We start from the raw sequence: 17,265 nt of genomic DNA, 5'->3' as shown, positions 1-17,265 counted from the left end.
GAGGGTGTGGCTACGGTGCCGTTCACTTCAATGGCCCGCCTCCTGCCCCACTAAAAAGTGAGCCGGCCGCAATGCGAGGCAGTGCATTCTGGCCAGAATCGGGCTGGAACGCACTGCAACTGGTGTGAAAGGTGTACAAGTTGTACCTTCATTGTGTGTGTGTGTGAGTGCAGAGCCATAGCTAGCTCCTTTTGCGCCCGAGGCAAGAACAGAAATTTGTACCCCCCCCCCCCCCAACAGTCGTGTCTGGTGTGTGACTCGTTAGAGGAGAAGCTGGAGCCTGTGCAGCTCCTCCTCTCCCTGGCGAGCTGCGGCTGCCTTGGCCACCTGGCACCCCTGTTGCCAATGGCGCCCTTTGCTCACCATGGCAACAGGTGCGAGGGGACACAGCCAGGCCGGCCCTGGCTGTGCCCCCTCTCAGCTGCGCCTGAGGCCAGTGCCTCACTCGCCCTATGGTAGCTACAGCCCTGTGTGTGTGTGTGTGTGTATCCCTAAGCTAACAGGAAAATAGGTAGCTAATGGAATAAGCTGTCAGCAGATACCTTTTACCTTAGCATTTGTCACTCCAGCATCACCTGGAACCTTCTCCCAACAAAATGGCTACTTTCTGATAGATACATATGCTTAACATAGACATTCCCTCTCCCTTACATAAAAATACCAGTGCCTCCATGATAGGTTCCTCAGGCACTGGGCATTGCGTTGTGGGATGGGGGTGGTGGGCACACCGATTCCTCACCACTAGGAATTCTGAAGACAAGGCCAGTGGTGCCTTTGTTTGTGACAGAGTGAGAAATGTCAAGGTACAATATATATGTGTTGATATCTACATGGGCCTGCTTTTAGTTTAGGGTTTTTTTTTTTCTCCCAGAGGTTTGCTTTGCGTGCAGCATACGGTTATCTCTCATGTCAACAGAAACTGGAGACCCACAACAGTCACTCAGACTATTAGCCTCAGTTTTAATTTTTTTCAGGTGTGCAGGTTTAGGCATAGGTCCCAATGTTGAATCCATCCTGAGTTATCGTGTTCACTTTTTTAGTGTCTTCTTATTCCTCCATTGTGCTATAAAAAGTGAATTGATAGCTTGAAAAATGTTTCACTTCAACTATTAGCAACTGATACATTTTAAAGATTTTTTTAATATAAAGCAATGCAGCCATTGGGAGAGCTTACCTTTCCAAGGTAGTCATGTAGACTTGGATGCCAGCAGTTCAGAACAAGAGAATTTTGAAGAATAGCAACCTTTAAACCTTTCTTACCCAATAAAGGATGCAACACAACCTGATAGAATATATGTTTTCTAGATTTTAAAGACAGCTGCACATGAAAATGTAAAGTGTGCAAAATTGGTTTCAAAAGATAGACTGTACTGTGGTGGCAGTAGTTGTTGGCCCATCCATGGAGGTAAGGTCTTTGATGTTCATTTCAGAGTCTGCAAGCTGCTTCCTTGTCAGCAGACCCCCAAGTCTCCTGAGCCAAGTGCGCAAATCCTCTTTAAATGAAGGGGTGTATAGTCCATAAACTAGAGGGTCAGTGCAGGTGTGAAGGAGGCCAAAGAGAAACAGGCTGTGATGGATGTACTCCGGTGTTAGGTGGATCATCTCTGGCTGGAACCAATACCATATTCCTAACAGGTAATAAGGAGTCCAGCAAACCATGAAAGATACCACAATAACTAGTGTCATCTTCAGGGTTTTTAGCCGTGCTTTGGAGATGAGGTCATTCTTACTCCTTGCAAGCTCTGGAAAATTATAAAAAAAAACATAAATTATAAAGAATTTGCAGGTCACTGCCCAAATCATCCAGGGGGACTCAACTGCAGACGAATACATTCACCATTGCTCCAAACTGATAAAATCACACAGTATGTTTAATATTTTACAGAACAGGTGCTATGCAACGTGATTGAAAACCACACTATGAACTGCTTTTCATCTCTTGGTTAAAGTGTATCTAAACTCAAGAACAAAAAAAGTTATATTTTGCAACTTGCCAATCCTTAAATGCGGTGACAACATTGGTCTTCTTTTTTCAAGCTTTTTTTCCCCTTTATTTTCACCTGGTGATCCTGCCATTAACACACTTCACTGCTCTTTTACCATAATGGATCTATGGAGGAGTGTTGTCACCCTATAATAGGATTACAGAACATTTCCCCTCTCTCTTCTTTTCCATAACATAGAAGACAAGTGTGCTGTAACCCAGCAGGGAAGAAATTGGCAGGGACCAGGGCCATCTGCATAATGAGGCAGCATGAGGTGGCATCTTTTAGGGTCACATGGGGGGGCAGAAGGCACAATGATTGCCCCCTTTCCTGCCAGAGCATCCCAGGTTGCGAAACGTCAGACGGGGAAATGTATAAGGGCCATACACATATCCCTGCCCAGCTCTTAGCAACCTGGGACAATCTGGTCTTTGCCCCGTCCAGCTTCTGACGTCAGTGAACTGGGTGGGCTGCCAGCCAAAGCTTTGCTGGGGACAATGGCATGTAAAGTATCCAGTGATGTACTGATTTTTTGCCTATACATATTATTTAAGTGAAATTATTTGATGAAGAAACAAATAAAAAAAACTGGTTTTCATTTTTCTTTTAAGTAAACCATTCAGTTCTTGTATTATAAAATGGTATATTTTAAACAAGTATTTAATTAGAATAATGAAGATGATATTTGTTTGGTTAATATGGGTTTGCAAATCATTACTTCTCTTTGCGCTGCTTATGGTATCCATACACAGGAAATGATTGTCATCTGTTTCAGCCAAGCTTGGCATACGTACTATATTATTAGGAATAGCCACCCCAGGCCGTTTGTTCTCAGATGACCTAGAAATTAGCTGGGATGTATTTTTCTCATCTGATTGCTTTTAATTCCTCCACTATAAAGCTAGTGTCACGGATGTTTTGCTCTTTTTTGCATTCTTACTCCTCAGTCCGAAGAGCAGTGCACAATACACCACAGCTACAGATTATCATTAAAACAGTTCTAAAGCCAGTTTGAAATGCAGTGTTAATTTAGTTGATTAAAATTATTTGTAATAGTTTTCATCAGCTGCATGTTTTTAGTGATGAAAATTACCGTATTTTGCGGTCCATAAGACGCACCAGACCATAGGACGCAGGGAGGTAAAAAATACGGTAAATGAAAACAAAATAATAAGTAAGTTAATAGGACTATATGAAAATGAAAATACATTGCAATTTTCTATACTGTTGATTTAGTCGACAAAACTAAACTAAAACAATTCAGATGACTAAAATACGACTAAAACTAAAATACGACTAAATCTAAAATAAATCTAAACTAAGTATGTATGCTGATACCTGCCGGCGGCCATCTTGGTGACGGACGCCGGCAGAGAGAGGAGGGGACAGTCACCCGGCGGGATAAGGTATGCCGCCGGGTCCCCTCCTCTCTCCTGATACTGTCGGGTGTTCGGTCCATGACTGTGAGTAATTTTGGTGTCACCCCTCCAATGGTGGCACCGGGGTGCGGGCCGCACCCCCCGCACCCCCCTTGTGACGCCACTGCAAAGGAGGCAAGTGAACCGGCCAAAGTCAGATCCCCCAGTGTCCTAATTCCACTCTCCGGCCAAATGTGAAAGTCAGGGATGGAGATAAAATGGCTCAGATTCGGAGTTATTCCACAACGGGGTATGCGGTGAGACGCAGGCAGTGCCGGGGTAGAGGGATTTACATACTTCGTTCCAAGCTCTAAGTGTCGCCCTCATAGGGACCGTCAGGGGATAAGTCCTAGATTATATCTAATGATATGAGATGATATACTAGTAATATCATAAGATTTTAGTCCACTAAATCTACAGTAGATTTAGTCTACTAAACTCTAGTGGTCTTTAGTTAAGTAATTTAAGAATTTCTCTAGAATTTCCACTCTCATTATATACTCCTGGAGTAAACAACCTGTTATTACTTATTGTATTATGGTTTGAACATGCAATACAGACACAGATTTAACTGCTGTGATCTATCTTTATTTATCCTAAAATTAGATTAAACCAAGTCTTATGAAGAAACAATAATATTGAGTAGTTTCAACAAAGGACCAGTAATTAAATATGCATTGATTATAAAAACTTGCATATGACTTTCTTCATTATTTCAAGTAGAAGTGCAACTCTAAAATATAAAAATGAAAAACTATATTGGTTGTAATGCCATTGTACATATTACCTATTAGCCGTCCATTCAAGATGGAACCGGAACTGCAAGTTCAAAGAGATTAGTTCTGATTGGATCTCTTCCCAAATCGTCTCTCCCTAAAAATTTAGTCTAGTTTTAGTTAGTTGACTAAAATGTCAATATATTTTCGTTATAGTTTTAGTCATCATAACTTAGTTTTTATTTTGTTTTAGTCTAGTTTTGGTCACTGAAAAAGTGTTGATGAAAACTATGATGAAAATTATTAGGCGACGAAAATAACACTGGTAAAAAGTATAGCTGATTAAAACTATGATGAAAATTTTTAGTCGACAAAATTAACACCGTTGAAATGTCACAAGTAACATTTCATTACATTCTATGGGCTCACCTGAGTGTAATGCGGTTGTCCGTGTCTCACTGTGGTGTACCATCCTTTTTTTAAGCGTGCACCACCAGAACGCAGTAGTGTGAACTTAGCCCACCCATGACAAGGAAAACTCTCTGGTCTTCCGTTCCGGCTGCGCTACAACAAAAAAATAGCCAGCACAGCCTGAATGTATATGGTGAGAAAGAACACTAAATCCTGAAGCCTGTGCCATGTAACTTCCTCCCTCTCTGCTTACCCAAATCACAAATCACATTTAGCGTCCATTCACACCACATGTGTTGGGGCTTCACTGGCCGTTTCCAACACAGCCCTAATCAAAGACAATGCAATTTTCCTTGTCACAGATGGTGCCCATTCACACCACCGCATTGCGGTAGGAACGTGGTGGTGTGCGCTTTTTCAACGCAGCGGAATGCGTTGCACCCAGCTGTCCCTGTAGAACTGAAAGAAAGGTCACTTGTGGGGAAAAAAAGTACGCAGCTTGATGCGCTGAGATCACTGTTACGGGGCACCACACACCAGACACTGTGTGATTAGCGCAGCGTCTGATGTAAACGGTCCCTTAAACTTTCACAACAATCAGAACCTGATTAGTGAAAGTTCTGGAAACTGCTATTTTTCTTTACATTATGCATTCTGTATATGCATTCTGTATGTGGTGACAGCAAGAAACTTGCAGTATGTGTTCCAGTGCCAGACCCCCCCTGTAGGCATCTGACAATTTAATGTTAAATTTTGACTGAAGTGTATCTTAAAGTAGAGCTGATATCAATAATGACTGGTCCTCTTTTATATCCTCCAACATGTGTTGCATTTAGCTTCTAATCAGATGGAGAGCCACAGTTTGCCTGAATGTGCTGAAGACATTTTAAATGCTTTTTCGCAGCACCTCCTGAGGAAAGACTCTCAGCAATCAGCCATTATCTCTTGTGTCACTTGCTATAAAATAAATGATATCTGCAAGCTTCCTCTGAACATGACATTAAAGGCCCGTCATAAACCCAATTAGCTGACTTTCTTTACATGAAAAAGCTGCTGTTGTGTGGGATAATAGGAGAGGACTTTCATGTCCTCACTCTCAGGTACTGACCTCTTATCCTTTATATTACTGCATTTGGTATCTGGTGCAATGTTCTGTACTGTATGGCATTCAGTATTATACAATAATACAATGAGCAATGCAGGATTGAAAGTATAAAGTCACCCCAAAGTGACAACGCCATCTGGGGTGGATATTGGTGGTCTTTGTCTTCTTCAGGCCTCTTGTAGTGTGGAGAATTTCCAAGAGGAAGGTCTTCCCCAGAGTTCAAAGCTCTAGACTAGGTATGAGCAAAATCGAGAGAATGTTTTGCACAAATTAGGGAATTTGTTGACATATTACAATTTTGTAGACAATGGAAGCCACAAAATGAAAGTGACACTCTGGCAGACCCGATCGGATGCCCAATGCAACGGGCAGCCATGTGTAAACGGATGGGTGTCCATTTTCACCGGTTACCCACACCTCCTGCCGGATCCGTAAAAATAAACGGAACAGTGTTCTGTTTCGCTCGACCGGATCGTGCCTGATTGGGGGTAAGCTGCTATAAATGGACACATATCTGCTTACAATCAATTCCCCATAGACTGGCTTGGGGTCTGGTAAATTCAGTTTTTTATTCCATTGCAAGATGGAGAAAAAAACTGAATGGACATGGATGTCACAGCGGTGACATCCGCTCTGTACTGCTCTGATCAGGAGAGGATCTCTGCACAGATCCTCTCCTAATCAGCCTGCATGAAAGAGGCCAAAAATGCATTAAAGTACCTCAACTATTTACAAAAATGTATCTTATTTGTGTATCACTCAGCTGTAGATCATCTCTGACACTGTCCTTCCTTCTGGAGGGTGGCTACTTTTGTTCTCCATGGTCCCTGTGTGTATTGTAAAGTAGCCACCGCTCCAAGCTCGCTCCCCTGATGGGCTATAATTGTAATACAAATTAGTGAGATTTAAATTGCCATTTAATGTTTTTTTTTCAGAGAATAAAAACAACAGCCAAAGGGTAAAATAAAAAGTAAAATAAGTGAAAGTAAAATAAAAAAGACATTTAAGTGATAGTATATAAATGACAAAAAAGAAAAATATACACTAAATGAAATAAGCACAACTGCCCTAATTCTACCTCCACAAAAATCACACCCTCCAAATTAAGGAGAAAAGACTACCCAAGCAAATTTTCTCTGAGCAGTTCAGTGAGCAAAATTGGTTATTTTTTCTGTAAAATGAATTTTGTTAAAGTCTGTGGTCCTGCTGGAGTTCCAGAATCTTATAGGAAGAAAGGGTGATACATTTTCGTTGCATTTACACTTTCGAGAAACATCTTCTGAGCAGCAGGAATCTGCATTCATTCTAGTACTGATGGTGGAAGCATAGAGTGTAGTGACCTACTCAATAAAAGAGTCCTGCCTTTGTTGGTCACATATTCCACTCTATCATTACTAATGCAAAGAATGAAAGTGAGATCCACTTGCAGCAATTTTTCAGGGTACCATGGAGAAGATGACAAACAAATGAACAGGGAAACATTCTATTGTATCCCGTGAGCAAGTTTTTTTGTTTTAGAGCTGCTCAGCTATGACATTTTGGTGAATTGAGGAAACAACCACACACAGAAGCGATTATTCAAAACCTTGCAAACGTTGCTTAAACTAGTTCCTATTTTTAGCATTGCTGTAAACCCTTCTGTGTAGAAGAGATGCATCCTACTGTGTTAATGAAACCAGAAGCCATGAATACAGGCTTAGCCTGCAGTAACACCTGTCAGAGGAGGGCTTCAATAAGCTTCCATAGGAAACCCTTACTGTGATACTGTCATTAGCAAGCAACTCCAGAAGGTGTCTTGTTGTTTTTACATTTAGTGGGAAGACTACTTGTGATTTACACATTGCATTACTAGTATTGCCCATCATCATATTCATCATCTAGCTGCCTGTTTTTGGAAACTTACTTTAACAAGGGCGAGTGGAAGAGAAAGAAAAAGTGAAACGAGTTAACATAAAAATCTCCCTGATCAGGTTAACTATAATTACAGTTGTAACTAGGGATTATTATATGAAATTGGCAGAATACAGGGAAACAACTTTGTGTGCACAAGACACCATTGCAAACCCAGTCATTGCCACAGTAAATGTAACAGTGACACCATCACTGGGCTGAACATAACTTGTGCAGAAAGCAGAGAGGGGCCCACTGCAGGCTGTCTGTTAAAAGCTACAGGAAGGGGTGGATACAAGACCAGTCATCCTGCACAAGAGAGAACAGCAGTGACCAGTCTTTATTACAGGAAGCTCCTGCACAGAGGCAAAGTGCCATACTGAATTACTGCACAGTAAGGATAAGCTTAGGTTCAGACCGACGATAACAGAAAACAATGATGTGTTAAGCGCATTACTATTGATGAAACGGTTGGTGATGGCAATGGTAAGATTGTACTGACAAATGGTAGATTTGCACAGCATTGGCCAATACCCAAAGGAGAGGTACCCTTACACCATCGCCAGGGGCTGGGTGGGGGGAGGGGTGCAACAGCACACAAACTTCCAAAGATGTTCTAAAGCTTGAGTGCATTATGCCAACGATATCCATGTCACTTATGATCCCAAACAGTTCTTACTGAAGGCAGAATGCTTAGGATTTCTTGGTTAACAGAGGCAGGATTTTTCTGAACTACTTTATGCATGAACTTTAATTAAAGTGACATTAAAGGAAACCCCCCCCCCCCCCCATGTTAGTGTAAGTACTTACCTTACATGATGCCTCTTGATCCGATCATCTTCTTCTTTCCTGTAGTTGTCAGGAGTCCCTCCAGTGCTGTTGCCGGTCTCTGATCCAGCGCTGACTCCTCTCTCTTCCTGGCACTTCCTGTCCTACGGTGTCTGTGCGGGTGCACACTGCTGCATTGACTTACCCTGAGTCTCTCCTCTTCTCCCCGCCGGAGATCTGTACTGCGCATGCGCCCGCCCCATGATCCTTTGTGGCTGCCCGATAATCTTCAGATCTTCAGACGGGAGCGAGGAGCAATTCCAGACAAAGATTGTCAATAGAAATCTAATAGTCCTGAGAGTCTTGGGTTAATGTAACAAGCAGAAAATGACCATGTTTCATGAAAGAACCAATGGCAAAGCAAGCTGGGAAAGCAGATGGTAAACCAGAAGGTTCTATGTCTATAAAGTCTATGGTTATAAACATATCTCACCATTCTTGTGCTTCATCTGCTTGCCGATTTCCCAGAGTATTCGTGTGTAACACACAATCATGACGCCTAGTGGAGTAACAAACAGAGTGCAAAAAGTGAACATGTTGTAAGCGGTCTCCTGCCAGTGCTGGGGGAAGCTCCCATGTGTTGCACACTGTGTAAAATTGGCTCCAGGGACGCTCCGCAAACGAAACAGGTAAAGCTGAGAAAACAAATAAAATATCAGAAAACTTGCACATATAATTATATCAGATAAAACCCATATAGCTGTTTGACAGGTCTATGCATTTTCTGAAAGCTGTGGGACAACTGCCCACTGAAGAAGTCCCACCTTTGAACCATACCTGTGCCTTCCAGTGGTCATCCATTAGCATCAAATCTGAGAACTCCTATATACAATACATTCATTTTATAAAATAAATTGTAGCCCCCCCCCAAAAAAAACTAGGTACATTCATCTACAAATATGAATTTCTCATAAGCCCCTATAGCACAAATGTAGTGATAAAATTAGTTTCCCCTTCATGACAGCCCCCCCTTGTAGGCACACATATACTATTTCTATCCCAAAAAAATTAAATACTGTGGGTGTCACCGCAATTAAAATCCTCTGTTCATTTATGCACCTCAGTGCCCCGGTCCTAATTAAGCTTTTATATCTTGCCACCCAATTCAAACTTTGCATTGGTTTTTCCATAATAGTATCTCCCATGTGGGCAGATCAGGTGGTAGATCACAAACTGCCTGTGCATGTGATCAACTCACTTTAAGTAGGTCTCAATGTGAGACACCTGACTATGAACCATACATTGTCATATATTGCATTTACCACATCACTCTAGCAATTCCTATTACATATGATTTTTAATCTTACAACAATGCCCGAGGTGCATGGACTATTTTTTGCAATCGCATTGCACAGCGGGCATTGTTGTGCCATGCATTCTGGTGCGGGCGATCGCAATACCCCCTCCTGCCCCAGAACGGAGGGAGGCTATAATTATGCAATCCAGTGCATTCCCGCAATTAACCATGCTGGAACGCACTGGATTAGGTGTGGACAAGCCTCAGAGATGAGTTGTCAATCTACAGCTGAGCGATACACAAATAAGATACATTTATGCAGTGGCGGAGCTAAGGAACAAAGGGCCCTGGTGCAAGATTTTTTTTTGGGCCCCTGGGCCCCCTAGAGCCCTAAGGCCCTGGTGCGTCCGCACCGCCTGCACCGGCGGTAGTTCCACCACTGCATTTATGTTAATAGTGAGGGTACTTGAATGTATTTTTGACATTTAACGCCTGAGTTTAATGTCACTTTAACCCTACCCCACTCCCAGAGTTATATATTTTCTGAAAGGAGAATCATTTTAGTGCACATAAACACAAAATATTATCTATAATAGAATATATTAGCAAATAGATACCAAACATGTCCAGCTTAAAAATTGCTTGCACCCATTAAAACTATGCTACCCATAACTGTACATAGGCCACCATTTAAAAGCTTTTCCAGGTCATCAGTTTAGAGTTAACCGTAAATAATGCCCCCACTATTATTGCTCTCACTCTGTCGTGGGCAACGATACCCAACATGTGTAGCGCAATCATTGTTTTTGTACGTGGGTGCACAGGATGTGTGCATATACGTAAGAGCAGTGTGGTGGTTTTAAATCAACCGTATTTAACTTTAGTTTTTTAAACTTTGTTTAAAATTAGGGTGCTCATAAGTCTATTAGACCCCTAATGGCATCCTTGCACTTGAATAAAGCTGATCAAGCATGCTGACAGCCCGTGGAGCCGGAATAACTTCCAATGTAAACCTGACAGTTGACTTTACACATATAAGTGCTCTATCATCTGGGAGTCTGCTTACAGGGCCCGAAAACTTTTTTTCCATATTGAGTATTTTGGATAGAGTATGAAATTGTTAAACCTGTGGCAGTTTTTTTCTATGTCCCATTTGCCTCACTTTTTATCCCAGGAATAGTAGACAGCAGGACAAGTAGAGAGGGTGAGTCTCCCTAACAGGAACACAGACAGTAATAAAAACCTGTAAACATAAAATAGCCAGCACTCCAAACGATAAGCCTCATTAAGTTTACTAAAGATATCTATCTATCTATCTATCTATCTATCTATCTATCTATCTATCTGTCTCTCTGTCTGGCTGTGTGTCTGTCTATATACACATATGCAACTTAATTATAGAACAAAGACCCTTATACCTGTCAGGCATCCCCGCCACCAACAACCTATTAGTCATTTACCTAAGGTAAGTGATCCCCAGTTCCATAATGGAGAGTGGCATCCATACCACAGATTTTTTACATTTATTTATTACTGGTATTTATATAGCACTAAAAAGCGCTGTACATACTGCACGTTCACATCAGTCCCTGCCCTTAAGGAGCTTACAATCTAAGGTCCCTATCTCACATGCATATAGGGCCAATTTAGACAGGAGCCCATTAATCTACCAGCATGTTTTTGGAGTGTGGGAAGAAACAGGAGAACCCAGAGCAAACCCATGCGAGCACAGGGAGAACATACAAAACGCATGGCATGTGTTTTGGAAATGGAAACGAACTACATTGCACAAGTGCAAGCATTCTGGAAACCTGAAGTGCCTAAGGTAATTTGCATCCCATTACGTGCTTGCTCAATATAGCCAATGGAGGAAGGCATCACTGTAGCCAAGCAACCGTCATGGGGGGGAATACCAACGCCTCAAAGAGAAGTAAATAGAGGAAAAAAGAAAGTGGCAATCAGAATGGTGGAAGGATTGGATTAGGAGTTAGAGGAGTTGGGCAAGGGAGGGCAGAAAACAAAGCATAACATAATAGAAACATATTATCAATACCAAAAAGAAAAAAAGTGAAAGATTAATTTCATAAAAATGCACACAGAAATAGGTAAATGTAAGAAAATGCAAGTCAAATATAGCATACCGAATTTACAAAAAAATCTGCATACTTAACAGAAAATTTGTCATAGAACAAAGAAAGAAAATGTGTCATGAATCAAGCAAGATACACAGGAACGACAAATATCGTGTTGAGACCCCTGGGGACCACCATCTGCAAAATGTGAATCCAGAAGGCTTCCATCTGTAATAAATCTGATGTCTGTCACCACAGCCAATCAGTCTAGGGACAAAATCAATTACCCTGACTGTCAGTTTATGGGTTTAGTGTTGAGCTTCCACAAAATGGACCGCAACCACTTTTTTCTAACTGACAGGTTTGTTCAGACCTGCATTTAAAAAGGTCAATAGACTTTCCATCGTGCACCAGGGATCATGGGCATTTTAGTAGATGCAATATTCAGTGTCGCAACTGAAGTTTTGCATCCAACCTGAATGTGGAGAAATAAGTGAACTACAAATATTGCACTAGTGACACTTAAAGCATCCCTTTTTGTTTGAAAAGCAAAATCCATTTGAGGTATTAAGAACAGAGATTAGCTCTGATAAGTAGATCTCTTAAATTCCTATACATATGTATAGGAGGTCTTTTTGATTTCTTCACATAGATGTTTGTGACTCCTTAAGATGTGACTGATTCTGTGAGCATTTCATACATTCCGACATATAATTGTGTGTTTGCGTAAAGAGAACTTGAGTTGTACAACGTATTTTCAACCTGTGTATCACTTCTACAGCTATTCTTTTATGGGCTTACTCCAGTGCCTTGTGGTATGCAGAAACAGTATAACCTTGTTCCCGAAATGCAAATATGAAGGACTTGCATAAACTAAGTAACTGGAAAATTCTCAACTAGATATTTCAGGTGGGCACTGGAGAAATATAAAATGATATTCCTATCGGTGGTTTGAGAGTATAGATCACTGAAAATCTTACCCTTATTGCTCAAAGATGTGTCCACATCCAGAAAAGTGATCTGGGAACTGGAAATATCAGCATTAAAAACATTCCTTTAAAAGCTAGAATTTAAAAAGAAAGCTAACTCCTCAAACCGAGGCAGATTGCCTTTCCAAATGACAAACACATCATCAATATAGCGAAACACATGGATTTACATGGCAATGTGGAAATATGCTACCTCCAAAAAAGAGAATGGCCGGGGATGGTGTCGCTGCCCGCAGCTGTATCATTCGTTTTTTGTGGTATTTCTGGTGATCCATCCATTTGATAGGCTTAACTGGACTTCTATTTGGCTTCTCCCATACCTAGTGCGATCATCAAAATCTTAAGATATGCGTTATCTTTTAAAAAATCGAGAATACCTTGCATTTTTGGTCATTATACAACAATAGGTGGTACTTTGTCAGTAGGTTTAGGAATTATATTTTTATCTTTCTCTAGTGGAGTAATCACCTCTCTTTCATCCCTGCCTATGGTGGAGCAAGCGTGTCTATTTTTACTAAAGGTGAATTGTAACATGTCAGATCATTTTAATGTATGTTTCAGAAAATGTCCAGAAGGTTAAAAAAATGCTCTTAAATTCAATCCAAGGGGTCAGTATCTTGTTAGGCTTCCAGACAGGATTCGGTGTCCAGAAAAATATTGTCATGACCCCATATCTCTCATATTGAAAGAGTTTAATATCAAGCTTAAAAGTATTCAAAGTTAGTAGGGCAAAAAAACAGTCCCCTACTAAGCCGCTTAATTTCATCCACTGAGAGTAAACGGTTTATGTTCAGGCTACTTTATTGATTTTCTCCAATTCTTTGGAGAACTTTAATTTCTCACTTCTTCAAATTCTCACGTTCTTTTGTGTTTTTCACCCACTCCTCTTGGGTCTGTGTTGTGTGGAACCACTTGAAAACGGGAACCTGTGGAGGCTGTAGATTGAGCAAGTGCCCCTTGTGGCATGTTACTATCTGATGAAATATTATCCATCAGGGGGTCACTTTCTGATGACATGGTACTTCTTATGTTTCAAAATGTTTATTTCCCCATGACCGGAAACCTCCTGCGGCATGTGTTGAAATCTGTGAGCCAGGGATAGACTCTACCTTCAATGTAGTCTTGGCTTACTTGTTTGAACATTTATCTTTTATTTTATTTTACTTTATCTGAATACACAACGAGGTCCGTAACTCTGATTGGAACATAGTATCTCTTAGATTTAGTTCAGGGGGCATTGATCTCCTGATTGCATTGACAGAACTGTATTTTAACTTTCTGTCTTGTTCTCTGCCAGCCAACCACTGCAACACAGGCGAGCAAGACGGCACAGCCACATGATGCTATCTCACACAGACTTGCAGAAACTTATAGCTAAGTATATTGACACTGATGATAAAATACAACTAGGCACAACAGTCTCTTTGTGCATTCTTTAGCGCAATCAAAAACCGGCTTCATTTTTATATTTATTATTCCTATGTGGGCAGTACAGCGCGGGCAGACTAAAGTCAGAACTATTTTCAGTTTGGGATAGTGTGGAGAGGGATTAGAACACCAATCAGGTTTTTATTGCTGTGTTGTCTGTGTTTCTGTTACAGCTCTATTTGACCTGGTGACCAGTGGCGTCACAACCCCCCGTGCAGGGGGTGTGGCCGCACCGGGTGACACCATCAGAGGTGGTGACACTAAAATGACTGATAGTCATTTTGGTATCACCCCCTCTGAAAAGTCGGGCACTTGGTCATGGACTGAGAACCTGACAGTTACACAAGAGAAGAGGGGACTCGGCGGCATACCTTATTCTAGCGGGTGAACGTCACGTCCTCTCTTTGCCAGCATCCATCACCAAGATGGCTGCTGGCAGGTAAGCGTATGACATCATTGTGCAGGTGCGTGATGATGCCACGAATGCGTGATGACCATCAGGGTGTCACCCGGCGGCCGCTCCGGGTGACACTACAGCTTTGGATGCCCCTGCTGGTGACCGTTATCAGTGAAAGTGAAAGAAAATCACACATTTTTGGTTGCCATCATAACAGGAATATAATGGAAATGTTCCAGTGGGAACACTAGCTCTGATGACTGTGCTGACCACCAGAGATTTCCCTCATTTTGTAGGATTTCCTTTCACTTCCTGTTGTGGCTAATGGACAGGAAATTAAGGGAAATCTCCCCAATGGGACACAGAAGGCAAAGAAAAAAAACTGACAGGGGTTATAACCTTCCCTTAGTATATCCAAAACTGACAAAAAATGGCTTCAGTTCTACTTTAATTATATTCTGTTCATTTAAAAACACATCCAAATTAATTTAAGAACAATCTATTGAGCTGGCTAAAACTATTTCCTGAGGATGTCTATTCCACAAGGTCACAGCTCTTGCTGTGAAGAAACCTCTCTGTCTGTAAAGGTTAAACCTCTTCTCCTCCAGATTTGCAATGTCTTTAAAGTACTGTAAACATCTTCGCACCACGTTGACTATATCTAGCAATTAGGTGATGCTACACACTAAACACCTCTTCTCAAGGGAGAATAAATTCAGTTCAGCTAATCCTTCCTCAAAGCTGAGCTCCTCCATGTTTTCTGTTCATTTAGTTGTCCTTCTCCGCAATCTCTCCAGTTCCACAACATCCTTTATGAGAACTGGTGCCCAGAACTCAACTGCGTATTCCAGATGAGGTTTTACTAATCTTTTTTTTTTTTTATTGGGGCAGGATTATGTCTCTCTGGAGTCAATATCTCTTTTTATACAAGAAAGTATCTTGCTAACCTTAAATACTGCAGCCAGACATTGCATGATGTAATTAAGTCTATGATCTACCAGGACACCCAGATCCATCATTTGCATATTGGACAAAACACCATTGTCCAGTGCATAATTTCACTTCTCTCATCAGACAGAACATTGTCATTCTCTAGATTTAGTCTCTTCGAACATCAAAGAAAACATAATTGTTCAGAAATTCAGTTCCCACATCAAAAAGATTGTTCATCAGATACATTCTCTTTCCATGTGTAGCGCTTGCCCCCGAAGGAGCCGCTCAATATGAACTAGGGTTCTCCATCCTGTTTGTCAGCCACGAGCCCCTTACTCAGATCCAGCAACACCGACACTCCGGAACCGAACAGGCTCAAGTCATAGGGTCTTTTTAGTATTTATTTGCACAAGATCTAACAGGAGAGAGGGTTTAGGATTGTAGGATACCCGGGTATTAATTCAGAGGACTCTGTATTCTCCCGTAGCAACGGCTAGAATTAATAGCACGATGGTCATTTAGGAGCGACCAGTAATAGAAATAGTACAGCGGATAGCCAGGATAGTCCAGGACCTTGAGAGAGAGAACTATCTCTGGACCCATAAAGCAACAATTGGCTTCTTCTCTAGCAAGCACCTGGGAATAGGGTGAGGGATCTCCTACAGGGTTCCAGACGGTAGCTCTCACCAGCTCCTCTGCAACACTCCTTGATAGTAGTAGACTCCACCTCCAGCCCAGCTTTTATCAGGGTTTCTTTCAGCTGCATCTGAAGTCTCTGGGCCCTCAGCATCTGCCACTTGCTGAGGTGCATACCAGATATCCAGTAGCATCTTCTGCTTCTAGACCCCCAACACCTGCCACGTGCTGAGGCCCAAGCAAAGCATCTGTAGTATCCTAGGCCTCTAGGCCCCCAGCACCTGCCATGTGCTGAGGCCCAGGCCAGTCACTTGCTTCACACAGGCCTCCTCCCTTGGAGGGCCCCTAGGGCGGAGAGGCCTCTGCAAAGTGTCCCCAAACCTTTTATCACCCTGCTCCACCCATACCTCTGAGTCATCCTACTCAGGGATTGGTCAGAGTCAGGTGTATAGTCATAGTCTGAGGATGGATCCTCCCTCACTGTCTGCTGAGTCCCCAACCCAGCAACAGGAGGAGCAATAAATCCAGCAAACTCAGGGACACCTGTACAATGCAGAACTCAGAATAAACAGCATCTAGTCTGGTTACAGTCCAGATATACACTAAATTTGATAGCGACATTCTAGAGGGCGCTACACATGTAAGAGAAAAAGTCATCATTCATTGGATAATTGCTATTTACACTTTCGGCAAAACATCATTGTCCACTAGATAAATCTTCTTTGTGCGTAAGAGAAAACATCATTCATCAAACAACTGCTCATTCTGCAGGTAATACCATTTCACTTTTTCTATAGGCTGCATGTAATTTTCAATACCTGCTCCTATTCTTTTGTGTATGGATGCTGCCCAGGATCACATCTTATGTTTCCTGTTCCTTGTGTAATTCTCAGTCAGAGGCATAACTACAAACTATGGGGCCCCATAGCAAACTTTTGAGGCCCCTCTGGCTAACTCTCTCTTTAGCAGTTGGCAGTGTCAACTATGACAATGTATGTATCAAGTACAGGCAGCAGGAGAGCTGCAATCATAGCCAATATACTAGGGAGCAGTGCTGGAGGTAAAATGTATGGTAGCACTAATAATAATAACCATAATGATATTTTATATTATGATAAAATGATTGATACTCTTGCACACTCTATTCATGAAACTTTTTTTTTTGGTAGACCTACAAACTTCAGCCCTCATATAAAGCTTTAACATTTGTGAAACTCTGG

At 41.7% G+C, this 17,265-nt stretch overlaps 1 protein-coding gene across 2 annotated transcripts in view; it reads right to left on the bottom strand.

Annotated features, from left to right (window-relative positions):
- Positions 1-1,293: 1,293 nt before the first annotated feature.
- The window catches only part of LOC108791980 (gonadotropin-releasing hormone II receptor-like), a 35,196-nt gene continuing 19,224 nt past the window's right edge, over positions 1,294-17,265 (bottom strand). Inside the window, exons 3-4 of one of the 2 annotated variants that reach the window (XM_018562639.1) lie at positions 8,787-8,988; positions 1,294-1,742 (exon numbers count right to left, since the gene is read on the bottom strand). In XM_018562639.1, coding sequence (XP_018418141.1) covers positions 1,354-1,742; positions 8,787-8,988 — 591 coding nt within the window. In that variant the 3' untranslated portion in view covers positions 1,294-1,353. The remainder of the gene's footprint in view (positions 1,743-8,786; positions 8,989-17,265) is intronic. The other variant, XM_018562641.1, reaches the window with a different exon arrangement.

The sequence above is a fragment of the Nanorana parkeri genome, unplaced genomic scaffold (assembly GCF_000935625.1).
Source record: "Nanorana parkeri isolate BGI_ZX_2015 unplaced genomic scaffold, ASM93562v1 scaffold588, whole genome shotgun sequence".
Taxonomy (NCBI): domain Eukaryota; kingdom Metazoa; phylum Chordata; class Amphibia; order Anura; family Dicroglossidae; genus Nanorana; species Nanorana parkeri.
This window is presented reverse-complemented; position numbering and strand designations above follow the sequence as displayed.